Source organism: Gekko japonicus, unplaced genomic scaffold (genome assembly GCF_001447785.1).
Source record: "Gekko japonicus isolate JY-2015 unplaced genomic scaffold, Gekko_japonicus_V1.1 scaffold2031, whole genome shotgun sequence".
NCBI lineage: Eukaryota > Metazoa > Chordata > Lepidosauria > Squamata > Gekkonidae > Gekko > Gekko japonicus.
In genome coordinates this window covers 272799-297283 of record NW_015159776.1, presented here as the reverse complement: position 1 = coordinate 297283, position 24485 = coordinate 272799, and the positions used below count along the sequence as shown (strand labels likewise).

Below are 24485 nucleotides of genomic sequence, written 5' to 3'. Positions count from 1 at the left end.
ACCATCTGCTCCATAGCACAGTCATTTAGAGTGTCTAGAAACTCAATCTCTTTCTCTCGACTAGAACACATATTGACCCAATCAATGTGTGGGTAGTTAAAATCACCTATTACGACACAGTGTTTTTGTCTAGCTGCTATCTTTAATTCATTCATCATTTTATAATCCTCCTCTATCTTTTGATCCGGTGGGCGATAACAAACTCCCAGTGTTAAGTTTCCTTTTGGCCCCCCTATTTCAACCCACAGAACTTCAAGAAGCGAATCCAATTCTCTTAGCCTCTCGATCTTTCTGGACTTTATACCCTCTCTGACATACAGAGCCACCCCACCTCCAACCCTTCCCCCCCTATCCTTCCGATATAATATATAACCGGGAATCACCGTATCCCACTGATTTTCCTCATCCCACCAAGTTTCTGAAATACCCACAATGTCTATTTTTCCCTCTGACACCAAGCACTCCAACTCCCCGATTTTACCTCGGACACTTCGAGCATTTGTATAGAAACAGCTGTAATTTCCCATACTGGTTAAGCCTGCCACCTTCCTCTTGCAATCTCGAGACCTTGTCAGGCAGTCCATGTCACTAGCCATGGTCTCAGTGGACAATTTCAATCCACCTCCCTGTAGAAAAGCAACAGGTACCCCCTCATCTCTCTGAGATGAGCCAACCCGAACCAGAGACTTTTCATCTCCTGTCGGCTTTCCCCCAATATTCAGTTTAAAAACTGCTCTGCCACCTTTTTGATTTTAAGCGCCAGCAGCCTGGTTCCTTCTCGGGACAAGTGGAGACCGTCTCGCCTGTACAGCTCCCTCTTGTTCCAAAAAGAATCCCAGTGCCTAACAAACCTGAACCCTTCCCCTCTACACCATCGTCTCATCCACGCATTGAGACTCCTGATCTGTGCCTGTCTCTCCGGCCCTGCGCGTGGAACAGGTAGCACTTCTGAGAAGGCTACCTTGGAGGTCCTGGCCTTGAGTTTCCTGCCCAGCAGCCTAAATTTCTCCTCCAGGACCTCACGACTGCATTTCCCCACATCGTTGGTGCCGACATGCACCACGACCACTGGCTCCTCCCCAGCACTATCTACCAGCCTATCTAAAACACGCGTAATGTCCGCTACCTTTGCACCAGGCAGGCAAGTCACCATACGGTCAGTACGCGGGTTCGCCACCCAGCTGTCTACCTGCCTAAGGATCGAATCACCCACTACCAAGAGCCCCCCTCCCACCCTGCCCAGGGATGGTTCCTTGGTGCAAAAGGATAACCGCTCCTCTGTCAAGGTGCTTTCTTAAATACTCGATTGCAGTCAATCACAGTCAAACAATGCCCTTTCCTCTCCCTCTCTCAATCAGCCAGGAATCTGCAACAACTCTAAGCGTTCCCCACACTCCCAGACCAGTTCTTGTATAGTTCTGTGTATTCTTGCCATCTCTTCTTAATTTCTTCTGCTTCTGTTAGGTTCCTACCATTTTTGTCCTTTATCATGGCCAGTTTTGCATGGAACGTTCCCTTGATTTCTCCAATTTTCCTGAAGAGATCTCTAGTCCTTCCCATTCTATTGTTTTCCTCTATTACTTTGCATTGTTTATTCAGGAAAGCCTCCTTATCTCTCCTTGCTGTTCTCTGGAAATCTGCATTCAGTTGGGGAAATCTTTCCTTTTAACTTTTGCCTTTCACTTTTCTTCTTTCCTCTGATATTTGTAAAGCTATATGCTATTAAAGGTTTATTGATTGATTTATTGATTGATTGATATTTGTAAAGCCTCATCAGACAGCCACTTTGCTTTCTTGCATTTCTTTTTCTTTGGGATGGTGCTGATTGCTGCCTCCTGTACAAAGTCATGAACCTCTGTCCATAGTTCTTCAGGCACTCTATCAAATCTAGTCCGTTAAACCCATTCTTCACCTCCACTGTATATTCATAAGGGATGTGATCTAGGTCAAACCTGAATGGCCTAGTGGTTTTCCCAACTTTCTTCAGTTTAAGACTGAATTTTGCAACAAGTAGCTCATGATCTGAGCCACAGTCAGCTCCAGGTCTTGTTTTTACTTACTTCTCCATCTTTGACTGCAAATGATACAATCAATCTTCTTTTGGTGTTGCCCATCTGATGATGTCCATGTGTAAAGTCGCCTCTTAGGTTGTTGGAAGAGGGTGTTCGCTATGTCCAATGTGTTCTTTTGACAAAACTCTGTTAGCCTTTGCCCAACTTCATTTTGTTCTCCAAGGCCAAACTTGTCTGTTATTCTGGTTACTTTTTGACTTCCTACTTTAGCATTTCAATCCCCTATGATGAGGAGGACATCTTTTTTTGGTGTTAGTTCTATGAGGTGCTATAGGTCTTCATAGAACCGGTCAACTTCAGCTTCATCTGTGTCAGTGGTTGGGGCATAGGCTTAGATTAGTGTGATGCCGAATGGTTTGCCTTGGATTCGGACCAAGACCATTCTGTCATTTTTGAGACTGCATCCCATTACTGCCTTTCACACTCCCTTGTTGACTTTAAAAGCCACACCATTTTTTCTACGGGATTCTTGCCCACAGTAGTAGATATAATGGTCTTCCAAGTTAAATTCACCCATTCCTGTCCACTTTAGTTCACTGATTCCCAAGATGTCGATGTTCAGTCTTTCCATCTCGTTTTTGACCACATCAAGCTTACCTTGATTCACAGATCTTACATTCCAGGTTCCTATGCAGTATTGTTCTTTGCAGCATAGGACTTTCCTTTCACCATCAGACACATCCACAGCTGAGCGTCCTTTTGGCTTTGGCCCAGCCACTTCACTCTTTCTGGGGTTACTTGTAGTTGCCCTTTGTTCTTCCGCAGTAGCATATTGGACACCTTCCAACCTGAGGGGCACATCTTCCAGCATCTTATCTTTTAGCCTGTTGTTACTGTCCATGGGGCTGTCTTGCATTTCCTTCTCCAGTGGGTTGCCATTTCCTTCTCCAGTGGATCACATTTTGTCTGAGTTCTCTGCTGTGGCCTGTCCATCCTGGGTGGCCCTCCACAGCATACCCCACAGCCTCATCGAACCACGCAAGCCCCCTCTCCATGTCAAGGTAGTGATCCATGAGAGAGTACTGAAAGCTACTTGCTTGTTTTTAACTGCCAATCTAATGAAGCTGTTTTAATAATCTTTCCAAAATCATTAACCATCATCACCATTTAAAAGTCATCCACAGCATTAATTTCAACTGGATATTTACCACTAGAAAACTATTTAAAATGTAATGCAGCATGTTCAGAATAAACTTCATTCAGCATGTAACAGAAGTTGTCAAGCCACAGTTTTGAGCCCATGGGGGCATACATACCTGTTTCTGCCAAGTTTCTGTGCAAACGTCTAATATGGCCCTACACATCAGATACCCATTTTGCTTCCTTCCATCCCCAGGAGGGCTCCTAGAATCTTTAGTACAGATGGCAATATGTCTAACTGATTGCCAAATTGTATTTTGATTCAACAAGAGTCTAAAGTGTATTTTAGTATAATGTGATGACTCACTGCAACTTCTGTTAGTTTTGCAATTGTGTCACAAATAATTTATAAAATGAAAGAAACTGTAGTAGAGGAAATGCATGTGTTGTTTAACAGAAATAACAAGGCACAAGAAGAACAAAGAATAAACCCAGAAATGGCAAATTCCTGTTAACAGTCCTTAGTTTTCATTTCTGGAAGCTATAAATGCACAATAGGGAAAAGAAACACTCTGTGTTCCTTGAGGAAAATTATCATCTCCTCTGGCCTGGCCGCTGCCTCCTTTTTTATATTTCAATTCTAATCTTAGTCTCCAAGCAAGTTTTGCTTAAAATCACTGGGACTTACTTCTAAATAACGTGTTTAGGACCAGGGTGTAAAATATGTACATTCAATTAAAATCAAGGGATGAGCCTGTGGAGTTCATGGATCAGGATTAAGCTGTGAAACCACATCCTTCTGCCTTCCTCCTCTCATGTGTGAATTGTTCCTCTCTATCAAAGTTTGGCATTCTGTACAACGATCACAAACCTGAACTTAGGTACTGGTTTCATTTTAATTTGCACTGATGGTTAGGGTTGCTAAACTTTAGGTAGCACCTGGAAATCTCCCATTATAACTGATCCCCATATTACCAAGATCAGTTCCTCTGGAACAAATGGCTGCTTTGGAGGGTAGACTAATGGCATTGTACTCTGCTGAAGCCCCCCTCCCCAAACTCTACCGTCTCCAGGCTCCACCCCTGAAATCTCCAAGTATTTCCCAACCTGGAGCTGGCAAGACTATTGTTGGTTCACATCTGCAGTTCACAGAGTTAATGAAGGCAGTTGCCCCTATATACAACTTATTTGTCTGGACCAGGTACAACTGGTTCATCATTTGAACACAGAAACACCTGTGATGAAAAGGTGCCCGCCTTTCATTAGCACTAAAGAACAAAAGCACAAGCAGCTGCTTTGGGGACTTGCCCCAAAAATGACCTCTATAACCTTTGAAATTGAAATGGAAAGTACACTGCAGATGCTGTGAAGGGGGGGGGGGGCTAGAAATCAAGTCAGATAAACAAATTAATGTTTTACTCTTGTCCACATAACTAAAGCACACTAATCATCTTAAATCTATCCAATATTTCAAGAAAAGTAAATGAAAATGTGATTATATTTATAGTCTTTATTCCACCCAAACTGCATTGCAGTATTCCAGTCTTTTTTATTTACATTATTTGCAAATCCTTCCATAAGTGCCAGTACAAATGTAACTGATGATAATCCAGAACAACATTACAAATGTTCCCCAAAGCAATGTGCATTTCTGAGCATTTTGTTCTGATGTGCAATTATATATATACTGCGTAGGCATATATATATATATATATATATGAAACCAAAGCTTTATAATATAAAATATTTTACACTGAAAGTAAAACATCCCACTTGCAGTTTATCAGATTTCAGTTACAGAGATTTCTGCATTTCACGTTAGTGCAAATAATGAAAGTAAGAGCCTGAGCAAAATGGTATACATACAACAAAACAAGAAAACACTAACCAACTCCCTGCATATGGTTATAATATTTAATTAGTATATTATTAGTAGTCTTTATATACAACTTATTTAAATAAATTGGTGAATTTGAGCTATAGGCAATATATTTACACATTCAAATAAAATATGTTCAATTCAGACAAATATGGAATGTCCAGCATATATGAAAATAAAACTCATCTATTAAAAAAATGCAGTAAATCAAAAAGGTCAAGATATCTTCTCTGTTGTCTTGGGGTAGATTTCAAGGCACTTTCTCAGCAAACCAGAGTTCTGTCTTAGCAGGAAAGTCTGAAAGATGAATTCACACATCACTGTTTTCTTAGTGTCATAGTTATTGAATCATTATATTTTCATTACAGACCAAAGTTATTTATAGCTTATGGTTTACTGACAGTTTAAAAAATATACACCCAAATTTTCCATTTATTTATTTTAAAACATTTTATTTAATTTACCCCCCCCAAAATGCTGCATATCTTTTAAAAAGAAGTCAAATATTAAAATCAGAAATATAAAATCCAATTAATAAATAACATATTGTAAACAAAGGAACAGCAAAACAGTAGCAGCTGTTTTAGATACTTTGGCACATTTTTTTTAAAGCAGCCCTTCATGCTCACTGAAGTTAATCGGGCTCACACTACACAAGACTACCTTGAGTCATTGATTTCAATGTGTCTTACATGGAACTATGTTTGGACTGGGAGCCAAAAGTTCTATGAGGTCTTGTTCTCTTTTGGATGCATAATACCATCTGAAAATATCCCCCAAATATTAAAAAGTTTTAGAAGTTAATAGTTCATTTTTAAGAAACTTCTGCATATATATCTCAGATGCCTAAGTTCCTGACAGCTTTTGTTCATTTAACAAAAATTAATGTAGTATAACCATGTCCAAAATATCTTGTGAGACGTAACAGTGTCTTGATCTGAAAATTTTGGTTACAATCATCTTTGCAGTTTAACATGTTTTCTTTACTGAGACTATGTCCATTTATTGCAACAACACACTTCTTCATGGTCCTAAAACGGATACAGAAGAAACCCATGAACAAGTCTCTTAACAGAACCAAATAGGGTGCAAATTTCTTCAGCCTCCTGAAGCAAACCATATCTGTAAGCTTATAACCAATTTCTATGCTTTGCTTCCTTAGCACTGCATAAGACTGCCCACTCAGGGGGATGTATTGTCTTGAGATAAAGTAGAAAACAGGAACAACAAACTCCTATACTCATTCAGCACATCCCAGACCAGCCAGTTGGATTACTTATGAAGCTACCTTACACTAAGTTGGACAACTAGTCCAAATACTTCAATATTATCTACTCTGACTGGCAGCAAAACTCTAAACTCTTGAGCAGAAGTCTTTCCCAATGAGATGCTGAGGACTGAGCCTGCAAAGCATGTACTCAGTTACCAAACAATGGTCCTAGGGCTGCCAAGTCCCCTCGGGGGGCGGGGAAACCCCCGCCCCAGAGGCCCGTTTCCCGCCGCCAGCGGATTGGGGCCCGTGGGGAACCCCACACTGGTGTGCGCGTCACCAGGAAGTGATGTTATGACTCTGTTTCCCCCTTGGATGGTCATGGCCCCACCCCCAGTGTGCCTGGCGTCATAACACCACTTTCTGGTGATGTGTGTGCGGCGCACGCATAGGACGCCGGACAGGAGTCCCCTGCTCAGGGATATTTTTGGGCAGGAACGCACAGGAACGGAGTTCCGGCTGGCTCCCAAGTTGGCCACGCCCAGCAGGAACTCATTAGCATAATAGGCCACACCCAACAGCAGAAATCCATTAGGATTGGCTTCATTAGGGGTGTGCGGCCTAACATGCAAAGGAGTTCCTGCTACAAAAAAAGCCCTGGGTTTTGACAACAAATAAGGTAAACAGAATAACAAGCAAAAGGTGGGTGTGGCTAGATAACCACACTTCTGGTAACATGGGGGTGCGTCCTAATGTGCTAATGAGCTGTGCTGGCAGGGTGTGGCCTAATATGCTAATGAGTTTCTGGTGTTGGGTGTGGCCTATTATGCTAATGAGTTCCTGCTGGGCTTTTTCTATAAAAAGAGCCCTGCCCCCGCTCCCGACAATTTTCGACTTGGCAACCCTAAATGGTCCTGGTCAGAACCCCTCCCCCCCAATTTTCAAACCAAGAGCAACAGAGATGGTTTTAATCTCTGGTATATGGAAGAATCTAATCATTAATAGGAAACATTTTGGAATCAAGGTCAGGAATATTGCCTGGTTTCTGAGAAAAGAATCATTAGATTATTGGGGGGGGGGCGAAAGTATACTTACATAGCAGGCCTCCTATGGCTGTGTACACAGTGGGCTCATTGCTAACCTTGTCAGCAATCTTGCACACCTTTTGTAATCTTTTTAAAATGACAAAATATAATAAGCATTAATTATTATTTAGCCAAACATATTGTCCCAAATGAAAATCTGGTTTCATTTGTCACCACCAGCAAAATATCAACACTTTTAAAAAATATACATAACAAAATTCTGTAGTCAGATTGCAGTACTATCATATTTTAGCCTTGTTTTTTATTGTATAGGTTTAGACCCAATGCCCTTTTGCAGGAGAAGAGTCTGCTATTCACATAATGGCCATTTTATAGCTCATGCTAGAGCACTGCCAATAAAACTTTTAAAAAATGTTCTGCTTGCACAGCCTCTTTCACAATTTTCCTATTACACAACTGTATGAGTTCATGAGTAAGCTGTTGTGTAAATCATTGTGAGACAATGCTATCAGCTGTGGTTCTTTGCCCCCCCTCCAGACGGAAGAAACAGTCAGACAACAAGGTTGGATGCAATAAGGCCACTTTATTAAATATTAAAGTAACGGCAAGGGCAAACATGAAAACAGTGACACGGCAAGGCCTGGTGTCGCTTTGACCCCATCCTTAACCGTATAAAATGCAAGACACCATGGCCCCAGGTTGGAGCTAACTGTAAGTCACTTGCAAACCCAGCCAAGCCAATGATTGGGATGCGCCTTCAGGAGCCCTCAAACACCACCACACGGCCAGCGCTGAGTCTCTGTCATGGCCATTCCCATAGGCAGTCTGCAAGCCTCATCCCTGGCTGCACGGCTGCAGGGTTGATCCCACAGACCCCTCTACCCCCCCAGGGGTTATTAATTGGTGCTTACGTAGCCGCTGAACTTTATTTAAACCTAATTCTGCCCTAACAAAGTGACGAACTAGACCCAAGGCACCATCCCAAACCAATTCCTCAATCCACTGAAAGCAGTGCAGGGTAGGCAAAAAAGACCTCTTCTCCATAGCCAATCAGAGAAGTAGACAAAAAATTCCTACCCGGTCCCCCATTAAACGGGGCAACCACCCTGTGTTTATACTACATACAGGGCAGGTGGTCCGAGCATGAGGCGAGCAGCTGAGAGGGGAGAGTGGAGTCAGCCTATAAGAACCACTCTGGCTCTGCTCCCCCTCTTGGAGTTGAGGCTGCACTGCAGTCCTTCCTTCCTTCCTCCTCACGAGGAGGAAAACGCGGCCCTCAGGAGGCATGCCGTGGGCTGTCTCCTGTGTGGCCGGATTGGATTTAGCCCATAGATTATAGACCCTGTTTCTCAATGATTAAAGATTAGGAATAAGACACTCAGGAATTAACATTATAAGCATGAGTAATGCAATAAATCAAATCACTAGCTTCTTAATTATTTACAAAGTTCAAGATGCTAACAATATCTATCTACAATGAATAATACCAACACATCTTACAGTGGCTGAAGGACTCACAAAGATGAAGATCATATGTGGTAAATAAAAGAATAGCTATTTGCTCAGTTTTTCTTCTAATTTTATTTTCAGTCAAGGAGAGATTCCCACATCCATAATTCTTGATCAGAATCTTGCCATACTTAGGGATGCTTACACTTCAGTAGTATGTACTGTATTGTGGTTCTGATGCCACAATGTACTGCATTGTGGCTCATTGTGATGTACTGCATTGTGGCTCTGATATAAAGCTGAAGAAAACCAATAACTGATAAGAAAAAGCCTGAAGCACTTTAGTCTCACAAATGACTATATCAGGTACCATGAGGTCTGAGTCACATGCCCCTAAAATGACACAAAACAGGTGTTGAGTTTCACCATGTAGTGAAGTGGTCATGGGATTGCTTTACTTTGTGTACAAGTTATTGCATTCTTACAAAAGGCATTTAAAAGCTAGCGACTGATATTATTGTGAAACTCCATACTGAAAAGCTGATAGTAGCCACAATGAAGCAATGGCATGCTTATGTCAAAGCGGTCCCAGACTTTAGCCATTTAGGCTTAACTCCTAATTCAGTTTTCTTATCGTATTACATGAATTGTGGAGTAAATCTTGCATAGCCACCATCTCTGCATACAGTAGGGTTGCCAGGTCTCCTTGTCTCTCCAGCTGGGGATGGGGAGGAATTCCAGGGGTGGGTGGGGATGCTCCAAGCCCCACCCCCAAGTGACCACCTGCCCAGCCACCCCTCTTCCTCCCCTCCTGCCTGATTTAAAGAGTTTCAGCTGATCAGCGGGAACCACATGGCAACATATGCCACATAAAACATTAAAAACAGCGTAAGCTCAACCATAACAATGATAAAGTGCTCAATTATGTTACCAATTTGATCAGATCAATCAACTCAGATGGTGCCCTACAGATGTACCCAAAGCCCGCTTCAACAGCCCCGACTCCATTGCAATACTGTAGCAAGATCTTATACTGGGCCATCCCATCACCCCGTTGTTACCACCAGATTATTGGTGGTGGTGGTAGTTGTGGCGGCTCCTAATTAAAAGCCTGGAGGAAGAGCTTTGTCTTGCAGGCCCTGCGGAACTGTGAGAGGTCCCGCAGGGCCCTGATCTCCTCTGGGAGCTCGTTCCACCAGGTAGGAGCCGCCACTGAAAAGGCCTTGGCCCTGGTTGCTGCAACAGAAACTAAGGGCACAGCAATAGTAATAAAGTCAATACAAAGTGAAATGCTGCATAAGTTCACATAAAGGAATCAATGATGTACTTCAACTTCCATGTCGTTTTTAATGCTTGTTTTTCAACAGGTAGACATCATCCAGACACCAAGGTGCCAACAAGATGTACAGAACGGGACGAACTTCTCGAGTTTTGCCGTTCATTTCGAGAACAATCTTTATCAAACTTCACTTTCCAGTGATCTTTTAACAGTCTAATTCACCACTAGGGTATCCAAACATTGTTGTCCGTGGTGAAATAACAATTGTTAGTGATAAGAGCTGTAAAGACCCATCCTGAATGTTTGGATACCCTAGTGGTGAATTCGACTGTGAAAAGATCACTGGAAATTGAAGTTTGATAAAGATTGTTCTCGAAACGAATGGCAAAACTCGATAAGTTAGTCCCGTTCTGTACATCTTGTCGGCACCTTGGTGTCTGGATGATGTCTAGCTGTTGAAAAACAAGCATTAAAAACGACATGGAAGTTGAAGTACATCATTGATTCCTTTATGTGAACTTATGCAGCATTTCACTTTGTATTGACCTGGTTGCTGCAAGCCTGGCCTCCCTGGGGCCTGGGATCACTAAGCGATGTTGGGCCCCTGACTGTAGTGCTCTCTAGGGTATATATGGGGAAAGGCAGTCCCTCAGGTACATTGGACCCTGGCCATATAGGGCTTTAAAGGTAAGCACCAGCACCTTGAAGCGAATTCGGAAAGCTATTGGCAGCCAGTGCAGCGCTTTCAGCACAGGCCGGATGTGCTCCCATCTAGGGAGGCCCATCAAAAGCCTGGTTGCAGCATTCTGCACTAACTGCAGCTTCCAAACTTGCGACAAAGGCAGCCCCATGTAGAGAGCATTACAGTAGTCTAATCTCGAGGTGACCGTCACATGGATCACTGTAGCCAGATCGTCGCGGTCAAGGAAGGGGACCAACTACCGAATCAGCTGAAGATGATAGAAAACTGAGCTGGTAGCGGCTGCCACCTGGGTCTCCATAGTTAGGGAGGAATCCAGACGTACTCCCAAACTCCTAACCTCCGATGCTGGCACCAAAGGTGCTCCATTGAAGGCTGGGAAAGGAAGCCCCACCCCCAGACCACCCCGACTCAGGCACAGGACCTCCGTCTTCGCTGGGTTTAGTTTCAACCTACTCGGTCTAAGCCAACCAGCCACGGCCTGTAACGCCCAGTTAAGACCTTCTGGGCTGGAGTCCGACTGGCCACCCAATATCAAATAGAGCTGGGTGTCATCTGTATATTGATGACACCCTAGCCCATACCTCCGAGCAATCTGGGCAAGGGGGTGCATATAGATGTTAAACAACATTGGGGAAAGCACAGCCCCCTGGGGCACACCGCATTCAAGCGGGTGCCTTCAGGACTGCTGTTCCCCTAGCACCACCCTTTGGACCCGACCTTGGAGAAAAGAGGCAAATGATTGAATGGCACGCCCCTGTATCCCCACGTCAGCGAGACAGTGGGTCAGCAGCTGATGGTCGACCGTGTCAAATGCAGCCGACAGATCTAGCAACAGCAATACCACCACACCGTCTCGATCCAGATGCCTCCGGAGGTCGTCAGTAGGGGCGACCAGCGCTGTTTCCATCCCGTGCCCCGGGCGAAAGCCAGACTGGAAAGGGTCTAAGGTGGAAGCATCATCCAGAAAACCCTGTAGCTGTGTTGCCACCACCCTCTCAATTAATTTGCCCAAATAGGGCAGGTTGGAAACCAGCCGATAGTTGGCCAATACGGCTGGATCCAGTGATGTTTTTTTCAAGAGGGGGCAGACCATCGCTTCCTTGAGTGCCCCAGGGAACCACCCCTCAACGAGGGACTTAGGGCACCTCGAAACCCCTTCTGGCCCACTTTAATGAGCCAGGAGGGGCACGGATCAAGGCTGCAAGTGGTTGGGCGCACAGATGCGAGTAGTCTGTCGGCTTCCTCCAGGCTTAGTGGGCTAAAACCTTCCAAGCCCAGAGTCGAAGACAAGCAAGGGGCCTTGAGTTCACTCACTGTATCAACTGTGGCGGGGAGGTCGTGGCGGAGCACCAAGACTTTATCCACAAAATAGCTCGCAAATGCCTCACAGCCAATATCCAATTCCCTAGCATTTTGTCTACCCTGTGGCAGCGCTGTTAATGACCGAATTGTTCTAAATAATTGGGCTTGCGGATGCAAACGTGGCTGCATAGAATTCCTTCTTAGTGGCCTTGGTTGCCATCTCATTGGATCTCATAAATGTCCTAAAAGATGCTCTTGTTGCCTCATCGGGAGTACGACGCCACCCTCTCTCTAGCCATCTTAGTTCCCGCTTCATCAGCTGCAGCTCCTGGGTATACCAGGGAGCCAGCCTAGAGCGAGTACGCAGAGGGCGCCGGGGAGCAATCTTGTCAATGGCTGTGGAGAGCCGGCTATGCCAGTCCTCCACAAGCTCATCCAATGAGCCGCCAGGGGGCCTTGGATCCCGCAAAGCCATTTGAAGTCGTTCCGGGTCCTAAACAGGGCTGGTGTGGGATTCAGACAGGCCTTCAGGGCAAAGTGATCCAACCATGGTACTGCTAATGCAGTAATCCGATCCACCGTTACTCCAGCCATGAAGATCAAATTGAGCCTGTGACCGGCCCGGTGTGTGGGGGTCGATACGAATTGGGAGAGTCCCAGTGTCGCCATGGACGATACTAGGTCTGCTGCCTGACTGGAGGCTGCATCATCGCATGGATGTTGAAATCACCCAAGACCAAAAGTCTAGGGTGCTCCAATGCCCAGACTGATACGGCCTCCGTCAGGGACGGCAGGTTATTGGCCGGTGCGTTAGGCGGACGGTACATCAGCCAGATTGCCAAACTCTCCGCAGCCTCCAGCACTAGGCTGACACACTCGATCAGGCCTTAATTGTAGTTGATGTACTGTTAATTAGTATCAAGGGTATATTCAGGGTATATTCAGAAATTAGTTTTTTGTCATTGTCTTCCCACTCTTTCAACAGTGAAGAGATCAATATTGTACTAGATTATCTGAAGGAGTCTAAAATGGGATGGACTTTGAAACTTCCACAAATCCTGGTGAACTTCAGAACACTGGTTTGCTGAAACCATCTGAAACAGAGTGTTTTGCCTATAGAACATCTCCAAATCATCAAGTCCCATGAAGATCTCATTATACAATGCTTTTTAAGATCATTGAATGGTAGGAAAATATGTTCTCTATAGTTTGCTGATTTGTTGCATTTTAGCTTCAAAGGTAGCAAAAAATTCAACCCTTCAAGGTACACTCCTCATATTGGAAAAACAACTGTAGACAATAAAACTATCAGAAATTATCTTAATATCAAACTCTGAAGATTTAGAAAAATGTTTGGCCATACAAATGCATGGCCACATGTGAACAGTATTTTGTTCTCTGACAATTAATTGCCACATTCCACTTCCAGTTAGGTTTCTCTTTCCCCAAACTGGCTGATCTAATCAGACATTTTCCATTTATTACCTTAATAGGAAATGCCATACTTAAGTGAAAGTTTAACAGGGTAATAAGCACATTGTCTTGTTTCCACTGAGGTCAAATTGAATTTGTATCAAGTCAAAGATCAAGTTTTTTTGGCCATTACCTTTTAGTAATTGAAATTTAAACATTTCCTTTTGAATTTCAGTTCCCCCCCCCAAAAAAAAAACAACACCAGGCCACTCAACCTCTAAGTTAGAAATACAACCCATTTGTCTTTGCTAGTAAAAAAACAAAGCCAGCTTATTTGAAGTTAATGTAATTTTACACATGGAAACAATCAATTAATAGATGTTTCCTAAGACAAATCTCAAAGACAAGCACTGTTGGTTTCCCCTCACCAAAAAGAGACAGCGGAACATAGAATAGCTTGTGTGCTGCACTCCCCAAGCTCAGTTTTATTTACCCACAGCAGAACTGGACTAACATGACATAAGATTTGTGACTTATCATAAAAGTTTCCCTGCCCCAATTGCATCCACCAATACAGTACACTTAATGCTCTGCAGCACACCAAAATTTCAGGGGCAGGAGTGCCATCTGAAAATGATAGTAGGCATAATTGCACTTATTTTTCAGAAGGACCATGGGAAATGGCCAGTGCTATAAAGAACCTGCCCATCTCTGTAAAACTAGATATACAATCAGGACATTAAACGTCAATACATGCCAAAACTATGCAGTTTTAACTATAACTTACAGGCTGGAGTTGAGCAATCCCGTGTATTGTGATACAGCCGGTGGAAATGCTTGCTACATTCAGCTGAAAATGTGACTGGACCTGTTTAAACAAAGTCAAGAAGTTTTAGTATCTTTCTGGTGCAGCTGTTAATTAACACATATGGTTAACAAATTTAGAACCCAGTGGCACCTTTAAGACCAACAAAGGTATGATCTTACTTGTGCATGCACACTTTTTCAAATGCATTGGATTGGTAGGTAAGGTTCAAACTTATAGACAGGGGCTAAACAACAAATTAACATGTAACAGTTAGGAACACCAAATTTAACAAAATATTATAAGTCCTCCATTCTGGTAAATTTTATAAGATCATGCATGGGGGATGTAGAGAAAAACTAGCTGCAAATTGGAAGTTTCTACTCAGCTCATAAGGAGCTGCGGTGGCTCAAGTGGTTAAGACGCTGAACTGCAGGCTGTGGAAGGTCAGTAGTTCAGCAGTTTGAGACCCGAGTGTGCCGCATGACGGAGTGAGCTCCCGTCTCTAGTTCCAGCTCCTGCCAACCTAGCAGTTCGAAAGCAAGAAATTGCAAGTAGGTAAATAGGTACCGCTTCGGTGGGAAGGTAACAGCGTTCCGTGCACCTTGGTGTTTAGTCATGCCGGCCACATGACCACGGAAACGTCTTCGGACAGCGCTGGCTCTTCGGCTTTGAAACGGAGATGAGCACCGCAACCCTAGAGTCGGATTCGACTGGCTTTCGAGCAAGGGAAACCATTTACCATTTACCATTACTCATCTCCACTTTCGCTTGCAGAGTCTTACTGTGAGGGGAATTTAAACACAGACCTCTCAGCATTAAAGATAATAATCTCTTTGATACAACCTGCAAAATTTGAGATAAATGGAGGCAGATCTTAGTCCCAGAGAACTCACCACCAAAACCTTTTTAAAATCAAGAGTGGTTTTCCCCCAGGAAAAGAACATAGAGCTTTCCTGAAGCGGCATCAGGCAGGGATAACCAGATTAATAAACTTATATGATAAGGGAAGAACTTAGAAAAGACCCAACTGGAAATAAAGGTGGGACAGACAACTCCCTGCTATAGATACCTACAAATTGTACATATGTTAAGGAACATACAACCTAGGCCCAGATCCTTAACAGTTTTTATTTACTTATTTATTATATTTATACCCTGCCCTCCCAGCCATGGCCGGCTGTGACTGGCATCCTCAGAGGTATAACACAGAAAGATGGAGTACTATCTGTGTCAAGGTGAACGGATGAGAAAAAAGATCTGATAGCGATCTTACTAGCAGTGTCAAGGATCTTACTTGCAGCATACTGGAGACACATACAAACCTCTTCCATAACAGCATGGAGAGAAAAACTGAGGGAATATCTTGTATTAGAAAAGATAATGCAACATAATACCTTAAACACACACGAAAATACATCCTTGAAATTTCTGGAGATCTGGTATCCAGTGATTCAATACTTAACAGAAAATGGTGTCTTGCCCAATAACCCATATTATACAAAAATGATGTACTTCTCGAAATTAATTAAGTAATGCTCAATAGTTTAGAAATTGTTTGCAAATGAATACTGTTCATGAATAAAGATGGTTGCTTTTTTGTTATGTTCAATTAAAATATATACTAAAAACTTGTTATACCTGTAATTGGTTAGCACTTTATGTACTGCTCACTGATATCGCTTCTTACTGTTATATTGCTGTTGTATGACTGTAAACTTTATTTGTTAAAATAAATGGTTTATTAAATAAAAATAATAATAAAGGGACTGTGATCCCTTCTTCTGGGGACCACAGATTGGACCCCTGGTCCAATCTTTTTGAAACTAGGGTTTTGTTTTTTTGTTTTGTTTTTGAGGAAAGACACCAGCAGCTATGCTGCAAATCTGGTGCCTCTACCTCAAGAAACAGCCCCCCTCCAGAGCCCCAGATACTTCCATATCGATTCTCCATTATAGTGTATGGGGACCATTGACTATAATGTTCCCCGGGGAAAAAGGGGGGGGGGGGGGGGGGGGATGGCAATCTTGAATATTTACCAAATCCTAACACTATACCAGTATTGGGATTTCAGAATATTGAGAAATACTGATATTTTTCAGGTTCAATATACCCGAACCCAAAAAATACTGATTTTTTGCACACCCTTAAAAAGAAGTAGTGCTTAATAGAAATATACAGACAGGGCCCTGTGAGATTTGTGTGTGCATAGGGGGGAAATTCCATCTTCCCCGTGTCCTCCAGGCCAACCACTTGCTGGGTGGCCTGTTTGCCAGCAATGCCCCTGTCTCCCTCCTCTCACCACCTGCCTGACTTACCCACCTACTCACAGCTCCCAGTGAGGCAAGGCAAGTTTGGTGCCTCCTCCCTCACCTCCCTGCCTCCCTGAATTGCTGCCCTTAAATGGCTCAGGGGATGGCAGTGGCATTGGTGGCTCATTCATCTCTGCCTCTCCCATACCTGCCTGTGATGGCAGCAGCTCCTGCTCCTTCCCACTCACAGCACTACACCTGGGGGATGGCTTCCACTCTTCCCACCCAGAGGCCTTCAGAGGAAAGGCATTCATGGGCTACCTCAGGGCATGAGTGCTCCTTCTCCCCTCTGTTAATCATAATCTTGTACAGGCAATGTATTCCTCTACTTTAGGTGGATCTAAATCCCACAAACCTGGCGCTACAGATGGGGCCATGGTAAGAATTAGATATATTGATAAGGCTGCTTATTATAATTTTTTTCCCACACTGACTACACCATGTTGTTTTGTCTAATCTAGAAACAGACAACCATCAGAAGGTGTCTACAACATTTCAACAGATGAAGTCAGTTCCAATTGACTTCAGCACATAACTTATTATTGTCTTCCTTCGCTCGTGGGTCCCGCTGCTCCTCGGGTGAGGAGGTCATCATTTACTGCATTGGCCCCATTCAGTGGGAGGAAGACAAACACTTCATACAGGCAACATCAGGGGGAAATTAAGTATATGTTCTTTTTAAATAAAAACTGCTCTTACCTGTAAAGTGTTTTATAAACTTGTCTTTTAAACTGGAATCTCTTGGAAATACTTCTGTGGAAAAAAATACATTATATACACATTAAGTGCAACTGTATGCAAAATTATTGCACATGTGAAAATATATTTATAAATTTTGTTTTAGTAACCATTTAAACATCAGCCTAAATTCAGAAACCCCTCCTGCAAATGTGGAAGCCCTTATAAACAGGAAGAGCTCCAATGTACACAAAGCATATCTCTTTACTTCAATGGAGGCATCAGTCCTATTGTGTACATATATATCCGTGTATGGGTAAGGCTGCTCACTCTATTGAAGTGAAGTCCCTTTTACCACTTCAAGAAGCTTATGTGCCACCCTGACTTGGATAACCCAGGCAAGCCCAATCTTGTCAGATCTTGGACACTAAGCAGGGCCAACCCTGGCAAGTACTCAGAAGGGAGACCTCCAAGGAATGCCAGGGCCAGGATGCAGAGGCAGGCAATATCAAGCCACCTCTTTGAAAAATCCTAGCCCCACTAGGGGTCACCAGAAGTCACCATGACTTCCAGGAATGCAAGCACACACACATACACAAATACAAAAAAAGACGCTTATGTGCCATATGGCCACAGCAAAATGAAGTGAGGGAGATTCCTCTGTTTGCTATGAAATGGCCAAACTTGCTTGTTATTAATGCCAATTTCTTTGACCAACAATGTGTTCTCAAAGTGATTCACAGTAATATAATAATAAATAAAATAAATAACACAACGTAAATGGCAAGTAAAACAAATCTACATCCACTAGGCCATAATTAACAGGCAACATATATTTTACATAATAAAACTTCAAGTAAATAAATCAGTCCTTAAAGCTTCTCAAAGCTTGAGAAGTGATATCACATGAATTCCACTGGGCAGCTATTTTAGTGGTACAAGACACCTATTTAGCGGTAGACAACAGCCCGAAATGAGACTGAAACATGATCAAATAGTTCCCAGCAGAATAAACTAAGGAATAAATCGGGAAAGTATTCCCTGGAATATCTCTGGCCAAAGCCATAGGAGGTTTTAAAAGCAATCACTAGCACCTTGAATATACCCTGAAAGTGCTATATTGATATAGAGAACAGACACTGTTATGCTTTTTGTAGCTAACACCAGAAATTAATCATGTTGTTGAAGTCTGGACCAAATACAGATTCCATGCTGCCTGATAAAAATCCAAGTAAGAAAGATATATATGCACCCAAGAATCCAAGTCTTGCTGCTCCATGAAAGGATGCAGTTGGCAAAACACATAAAATATGCACTTTAATATTTCTTCTACCAAGTGTTCCAAAAAGAAGTCTGGGTCCAAGTGCACTCTGTAAACAAACTGAAGTTTTAGGAGAAGTTAATCTTACCTAAAACAGAAATTCCCAGCATTCTAATTGAATTGTCTATTATGAACAAATCCCTTTTGCCACCCAAGCTGGAATAATGAGGCAGACACAGGTGATGGATTTAAATATTGGACTCTTTATTAACTGACAACCTTAACTGGAAACCAACGGCAAGGGCAAACAGTTCTGTGGCATGGTCAAGGCCAGGGGTCAACGACCCCTTCCTTAGCTCCTTAAATAGGGTGAGCCACCCTGCCGCAGGCAGGAGCCATCAGCAGTGGCTTCCACCCAGCCGGCTAGGCATTGCAGGACAACCCCTTAGCCCAACCCCCGAGCCACTGGGTTCAAAGGGAGGACCCAATCGGGGTGGTCCCAAAGGCAGTCTGTTTTCCCCACCCCCAAAGGCTGTACTCACAAGACCCCTTCAACCCAAATAAATGGGTGTCATCTGATGCTCACCGTACTATAACCTATATACCGCCTAGAACCCTGCCAAACAAAGTAAAGTGACCGTCCTAACTAACCAGCCCCACCCTTGCAAAAACCTTTGTCACTGCCTCAGTGCAAGGTAGGCGAAAACACCCCCTCCCCAGGCCAATCAGGAAGGGGTGAAAAATTCCTACCTGGCCCCCTAAAACCGGGTGACCAGCTAAAGCCTGCACTAAGAACAGGGTGGGAGGGTGGGCCGACTACTAACCGGGACTGCTGGTGAGGAAAGGAGGGGCCATCCTTTATACTCTTCGGCCCCTCCCATCCAAAATACTCGTATGGGCATGTTGGCGCCCAAACCAACTGCCTGCCCCTTTCATCTGGGTGGCAAAGTCGTTCCCCCAGCCCAACGGCTGCAGGGGCCAAGGGCTGCTGATCCGTGTTGTCTGGATCAAGTTTCTGTGTATTCTGACCTAGTCTATCACTTACTTTAAACAACAGCTCAGGAATGAAACCACCTCAACTGGTTCAGATGAACAGGAGGACTGGAACTGTCAACTGCCTATTCATGACAACTCACTCTTCAATTCTAGACCAACTACCTCAGCAGCTTCATAAAAGCATGGGCTCCATAAGTGAGTTCCCACCAAGAGGACCAACAACTGAATGTTCCTGGCTGGATAAAAGTGGAATGTCAACTCCCAGATTCCTCACTCAGTCTAAAAGAATCACTAGAGTTGATAGTATCAAAGCTGACAAGAGAGCTAGGAGAATCAACAGGGCCATACTCCCTGTCCCAGCAGAATCAAGGTCAAGAGGAATCCATAAAGAACCCAGTAATTATGTCACAGTGGACCATCAAGAGTTCTAACTCTGAAGCCAGATTAAATGGATTCGGATAACCCGTTTTATCCAGAGTCACCTAAACTTTCTCAAACACTGACTGCTTGATCACTTTGGCTAAGAATAGGAGATTTGACACAAGTCTGTAATTCACAAACCTTGGGGATCAAGAGAATGCTTTTTCAAAAGCTTCATTCAGACTGGAAAGCGTTATGCCTTCCCTCAGAAGTCAAAATATAGACTGTCATCCATGTCATAGATGGCATGCCATCCATGCCAATTGTCCAGATGGTTTCCAGCTCATTTATTAATTTATTTCATTAACTGAATTCATTTTGAGTTTCATGAAATTTCATTGTCCCTATTTAAGTTTCCTATTTAATCATGACATAACACTGACTGCAGACAGGGAGAATCTGCTTTGAAGTTGAACTTCCTGAATCAACTCCCTATTCCAGCAGGCCAGCCCAGACCCAACCAGAACACTCCCCTGGGGCTGAAAAATCAGTTAAATCCTTAAGCTTTGGATGGCAGACCATCTTAATGGGTCCACTGTGCCTACAATGTCAGTGAGAGCTAGAAGCCCAACTACGATGATCTGTCCATGGCAGTGGCAAAACCAAAGCTAATCCCCATCCTTGATCCGAACCAAAGACTAAACTGAATGTTTGATCAGCAATATGAGTAGGACAAAACACATACTGAGACCGGCCCATAGTTTTCACGGTCACCACGAACTCTTGAGCTGACCTTACTAAAGTGGAACAGAAATTGAAGTTCCATAGGTCACCTCCAAGACAAGCTTAGTTAAGAAGTTGTTAGGCAAAAGGGTGACCAGTACACCAAGAGGATATATAATCTACTTCCTAAGCCTCAGGACGAGGTATAGTAACTTGATATAAATCATGTCTTGCAAAAAGAATCTGTTGAGTGAGATGAAATTGGTGTGATGGCTCAGAGGTTAAGATGCTGAGCTGCAGACCAGAAGGTCTGCAGTTCAGCAGTTGAAGACCCTAGTGCAGCATGATGAAGTGAGCTCCCATCTCTGGCCCCAGCTCCTGCCAACCTAACCGTTCAAAAGCAAGAAATTGCAAGTAGATAAATAGGTACTACTTCGGTGGGAAGGTAACAGTGTTCCGTGCATCTTGGTGTTTAGTCATGCCGGCCACATGACCAGAGAAACATCTTCGGATAGCGCTAGTTCTTCGGCTTGGAAATGGAGATGAGCACTGCCCCTTAGAATCAGATTTGACTAGTTTTCAAGCAAGGGAAACCTTTACCTTTTTACTCCACACTAATTTTCTGAAAACTGCTGTTTCGGAGCACCCAGCTAGGCCCAGTTAACCCCCAGCCTTATTCACCACACACCCTAAAGACAGCCCCTTCCTTTATACCTGGTGTGACAATAGCATCCCTATGTGTAAAGCAACTTGTTGCGGGACAGGATAGATCTGTTTAACTCCTAAGAGTGCCTCATTACAAACAGCTCTCCATACACAAGGAGAAGAACTGAGTCATTACCCTTCTATGGCCATCTATTTCATAAGGTACAGTAAAACAATAATAATAATAATACCTTTCGATTTATTGATCGCTCAATCCTGCAGAGCTGCTGGCTCTGAGCGATTTACAGTTACACAGGTTTTCACAAGGGACTAACAATGATAGGGATAAGGGAGGAAAACATATAATTCTTTAAATCGCACACATTTGCAGCTGACGGGGATTTTGTTCAGCTGTAGGCTTCAGTCGTGTTCCAGGCGGCATTCATTTCGGCTTGGCTTGATGACGTTAGTTCTTCCTGGACTGCTTTTGAGTCATAGCGCCGCACTGCCACTGTCTGGCTGGATTGGCCCATTAGAGGCTTCTTGATGCCGAAGAGGACTTTTTCCAGGCTTACAAGCTGGACATTCCATTCGCCAGCTAACACCTCCCCTACGGGGGTTTAGTGGTACCCATTTTGTCTACTCGCCGAAGCTTTCGAACCGCTGGGTGGACGGTGAGCTGGGGACAAGGCTGGTAGCTCACACCAGCGCAAGCTAGAACTGACAGCAACTGTGTTCAGTTCAGATGTTAACCAGAGGATAAATCCTCTGTGCCACCGCTCAATACAGCCAGGGAGGCTGAGTACTACAAGTTCCTTTCTTCATTCCACTTCCCTTTTGTTCAAGTAGAACAAAAACATTTTAAAGAATTTAAGATGTAATCCTAAACACATTTACTAGGGAGAAAGTCCCATCTAGCTCAATAGGATTTACTTCTGAGTGTACATTCTTAACCCTGCACTGTCAGTTACCTGATACTATTGTAATAATAGGATACTGTACAGTGAAGTATCAAATAGCAGCATATTTTACTAAACAAAGAGAATCCAAAACGAAAAAGTGTGACCCTTAATGAACCTCTATTTAGTTTTATAATAGTAGCTGTCATCTTGACAGACTGTACATGGGGAAAATAGCACACTACATGTTCAATGCAAAGAAACCAGATTCTAAGCTGTAAAAGTCAGGAGTTTTTCATAAACATTTTATAAGAACACTCCATCACATAGCAAAAATATTTACTTCTTTTTTTGCTTAATACATATGCCAAGTTTTAATTCAAAGTTCTTAATATGGATCTTTATCGCACACAGAGTCTTTTCTGTGAAATATTTAAAGAATAGCTTTAAGCATAAGTGTTTTGCCTAGAGGAAGCCCCACCACTACCCCATCCCCATGCCCAAGAACAGCAATGTGTTATTTTTATACAACACAGGACAGATCTGAAAAGACTTTATGGTCTCAAATAAAGCATGCTTTATAATTTGTTAAAGCTTTATGGACCTACATCTTTGCAATCACAGGCAATGTTAAAAGAGATGGATTTGCATTATATAAACCAGAGTCCAATGCCTAGTATAATCCCAGTTAATAATTATAAGTAATCTTCTTCATTTGAGATTTCTTTCTTGTTTCCAGCAAGATCTTTCAACTTGTATATGCCTACTCTTCTTTAGATAATTAAGCATTATGGAACAAATCCTACCTCTTACTCCACAGGTGGCTACTGCTATGAAAAGCTGGGGAAGTGGTCACTGAACACATCTACTTACTCTCTAATGCTTGGGATGTTGTTTTTGTAGCACCAGATGGGCTGCAAGATTAGTTCGATTCAGCTGCACAATGCCATACAAGGCCTCCTGGGTGACCCTGTACAAAGCAATTGGTTTGCCAGCTAATCTCGAAGCCACTCCTATTGGAATAAAACTTCCTAAAGAGAGATTATTCCATAGTAAATAGCTTGAAAGCGCACTCTCCTTTTGATTTCAATTCCTATCTCTAGAACAAAAGCTATCTTATTCTTTTCATTACAAATGATCGTTAGCAATCACAATAGGATGGTGAGACACTGGTTTGGAAATCATCTGATCTCATTCCTTCTTAAGGACAATTCACACAGTCAGCCAAATAAGAAGGTGATAAGCCTGTCTCTTAAAAGACTTGCTTCCATGATCTGCTTAAAAGACCATGTTTACTGCATGATAACTACAATTAGTAAGTGCAAGCTTGGCTGTAAAAAGTAGCTATTATGAATCCGCTATCACAGATAGATCTTTATTTTTGTGTTAATGTCAGCCCCATCAATGGAATACCTCTAGCTCTTACTAGTTGGACATGGTGGTTATTACTTGATAACATCATCTGACAGGCTCTCCCTCATGGACTTTCGCTTTGTTTACGGTATAAGATCCTCATACATTTTAATTCTCCATCATTATATGTATGTTCAACAAAAATCAAATAACATGTTGACTAAGCAATTCACTGCAGTGTGAGCTATTATAAGCAGAATACTATAATTCTCCCCCCCCTTTTTTTTTTGGGTATTTAGTGTGTGCATGTGTGTGCGCGCTTGCGAGCCTGGAAGTCCTGGTGACTTCTGGCAACCCCTAGTGGGCCTCGGACATTTCAGAGAGGTGGCTTTGATATTACCTGGGTTGGCCTTGCTTAGCTTCACAGAATACTATATTTTGAGAGTCAAGACATGCTCAAAAGAGGCAAGGTGTGTGTGTAGGATAAAATAGGAAGATAAGAACTAAAGATTACAGGAATGTAAATGCAACCCTAATTGCTGGTATATGAATCATTAAGCCAGTATACAAACTAAACATTTGCTGAATACTAAACTCAAGTACTAGGGCGAAATTAAAAAGATTTACTTTTTTATAGCATACATAATTATATTATTGCGAGTCTAACCATTATTTAAACAGTGAGAAATGCAATCAGATTTCTTAACGAATCATAGCTTTCTAGATTCTTCAACCATCATATCCAGGGAGAAAGTAATGTTTCTCCATTGATTTCAGTAGATTCTAATTTTTAATGTAATTAGTATAATTCTTTCACAAATACATTGTCCCTGTGAGAGTTTCACCCTCTTGGAGCATAATGTTTTAGATCTGTTACTTTGTTCCCCATATGCCACAACCCAGCAATCATGTTTAGCTATATGGAAGGGCTTTTGATCACCCTCTAGTACTTTCAGCTTATTTTTGTTGCCCCCCCCCCCATATATTCCATTGCAAGCTGTCTTTTCAGCCTCTCATGTA

The 24485-nt window shown here is 42.9% G+C and overlaps 1 protein-coding gene across 1 annotated transcript; it reads right to left on the bottom strand.

The window, feature by feature from the left end:
- Nucleotides 1–5270: 5270 nt before the first annotated feature.
- FAM150A (family with sequence similarity 150 member A) lies at nucleotides 5271–21905 on the bottom strand (the record flags this gene model as incomplete). The annotated part of the gene is made up of 5 exons (XM_015406877.1): nucleotides 5271–5328; nucleotides 7337–7413; nucleotides 14221–14301; nucleotides 17250–17300; nucleotides 21857–21905. Coding segments are annotated over 4 exons (246 nt in total), but the record flags the coding sequence as incomplete, so codon positions are not given.
- Nucleotides 21906–24485: the final 2580 nt, after the last annotated feature.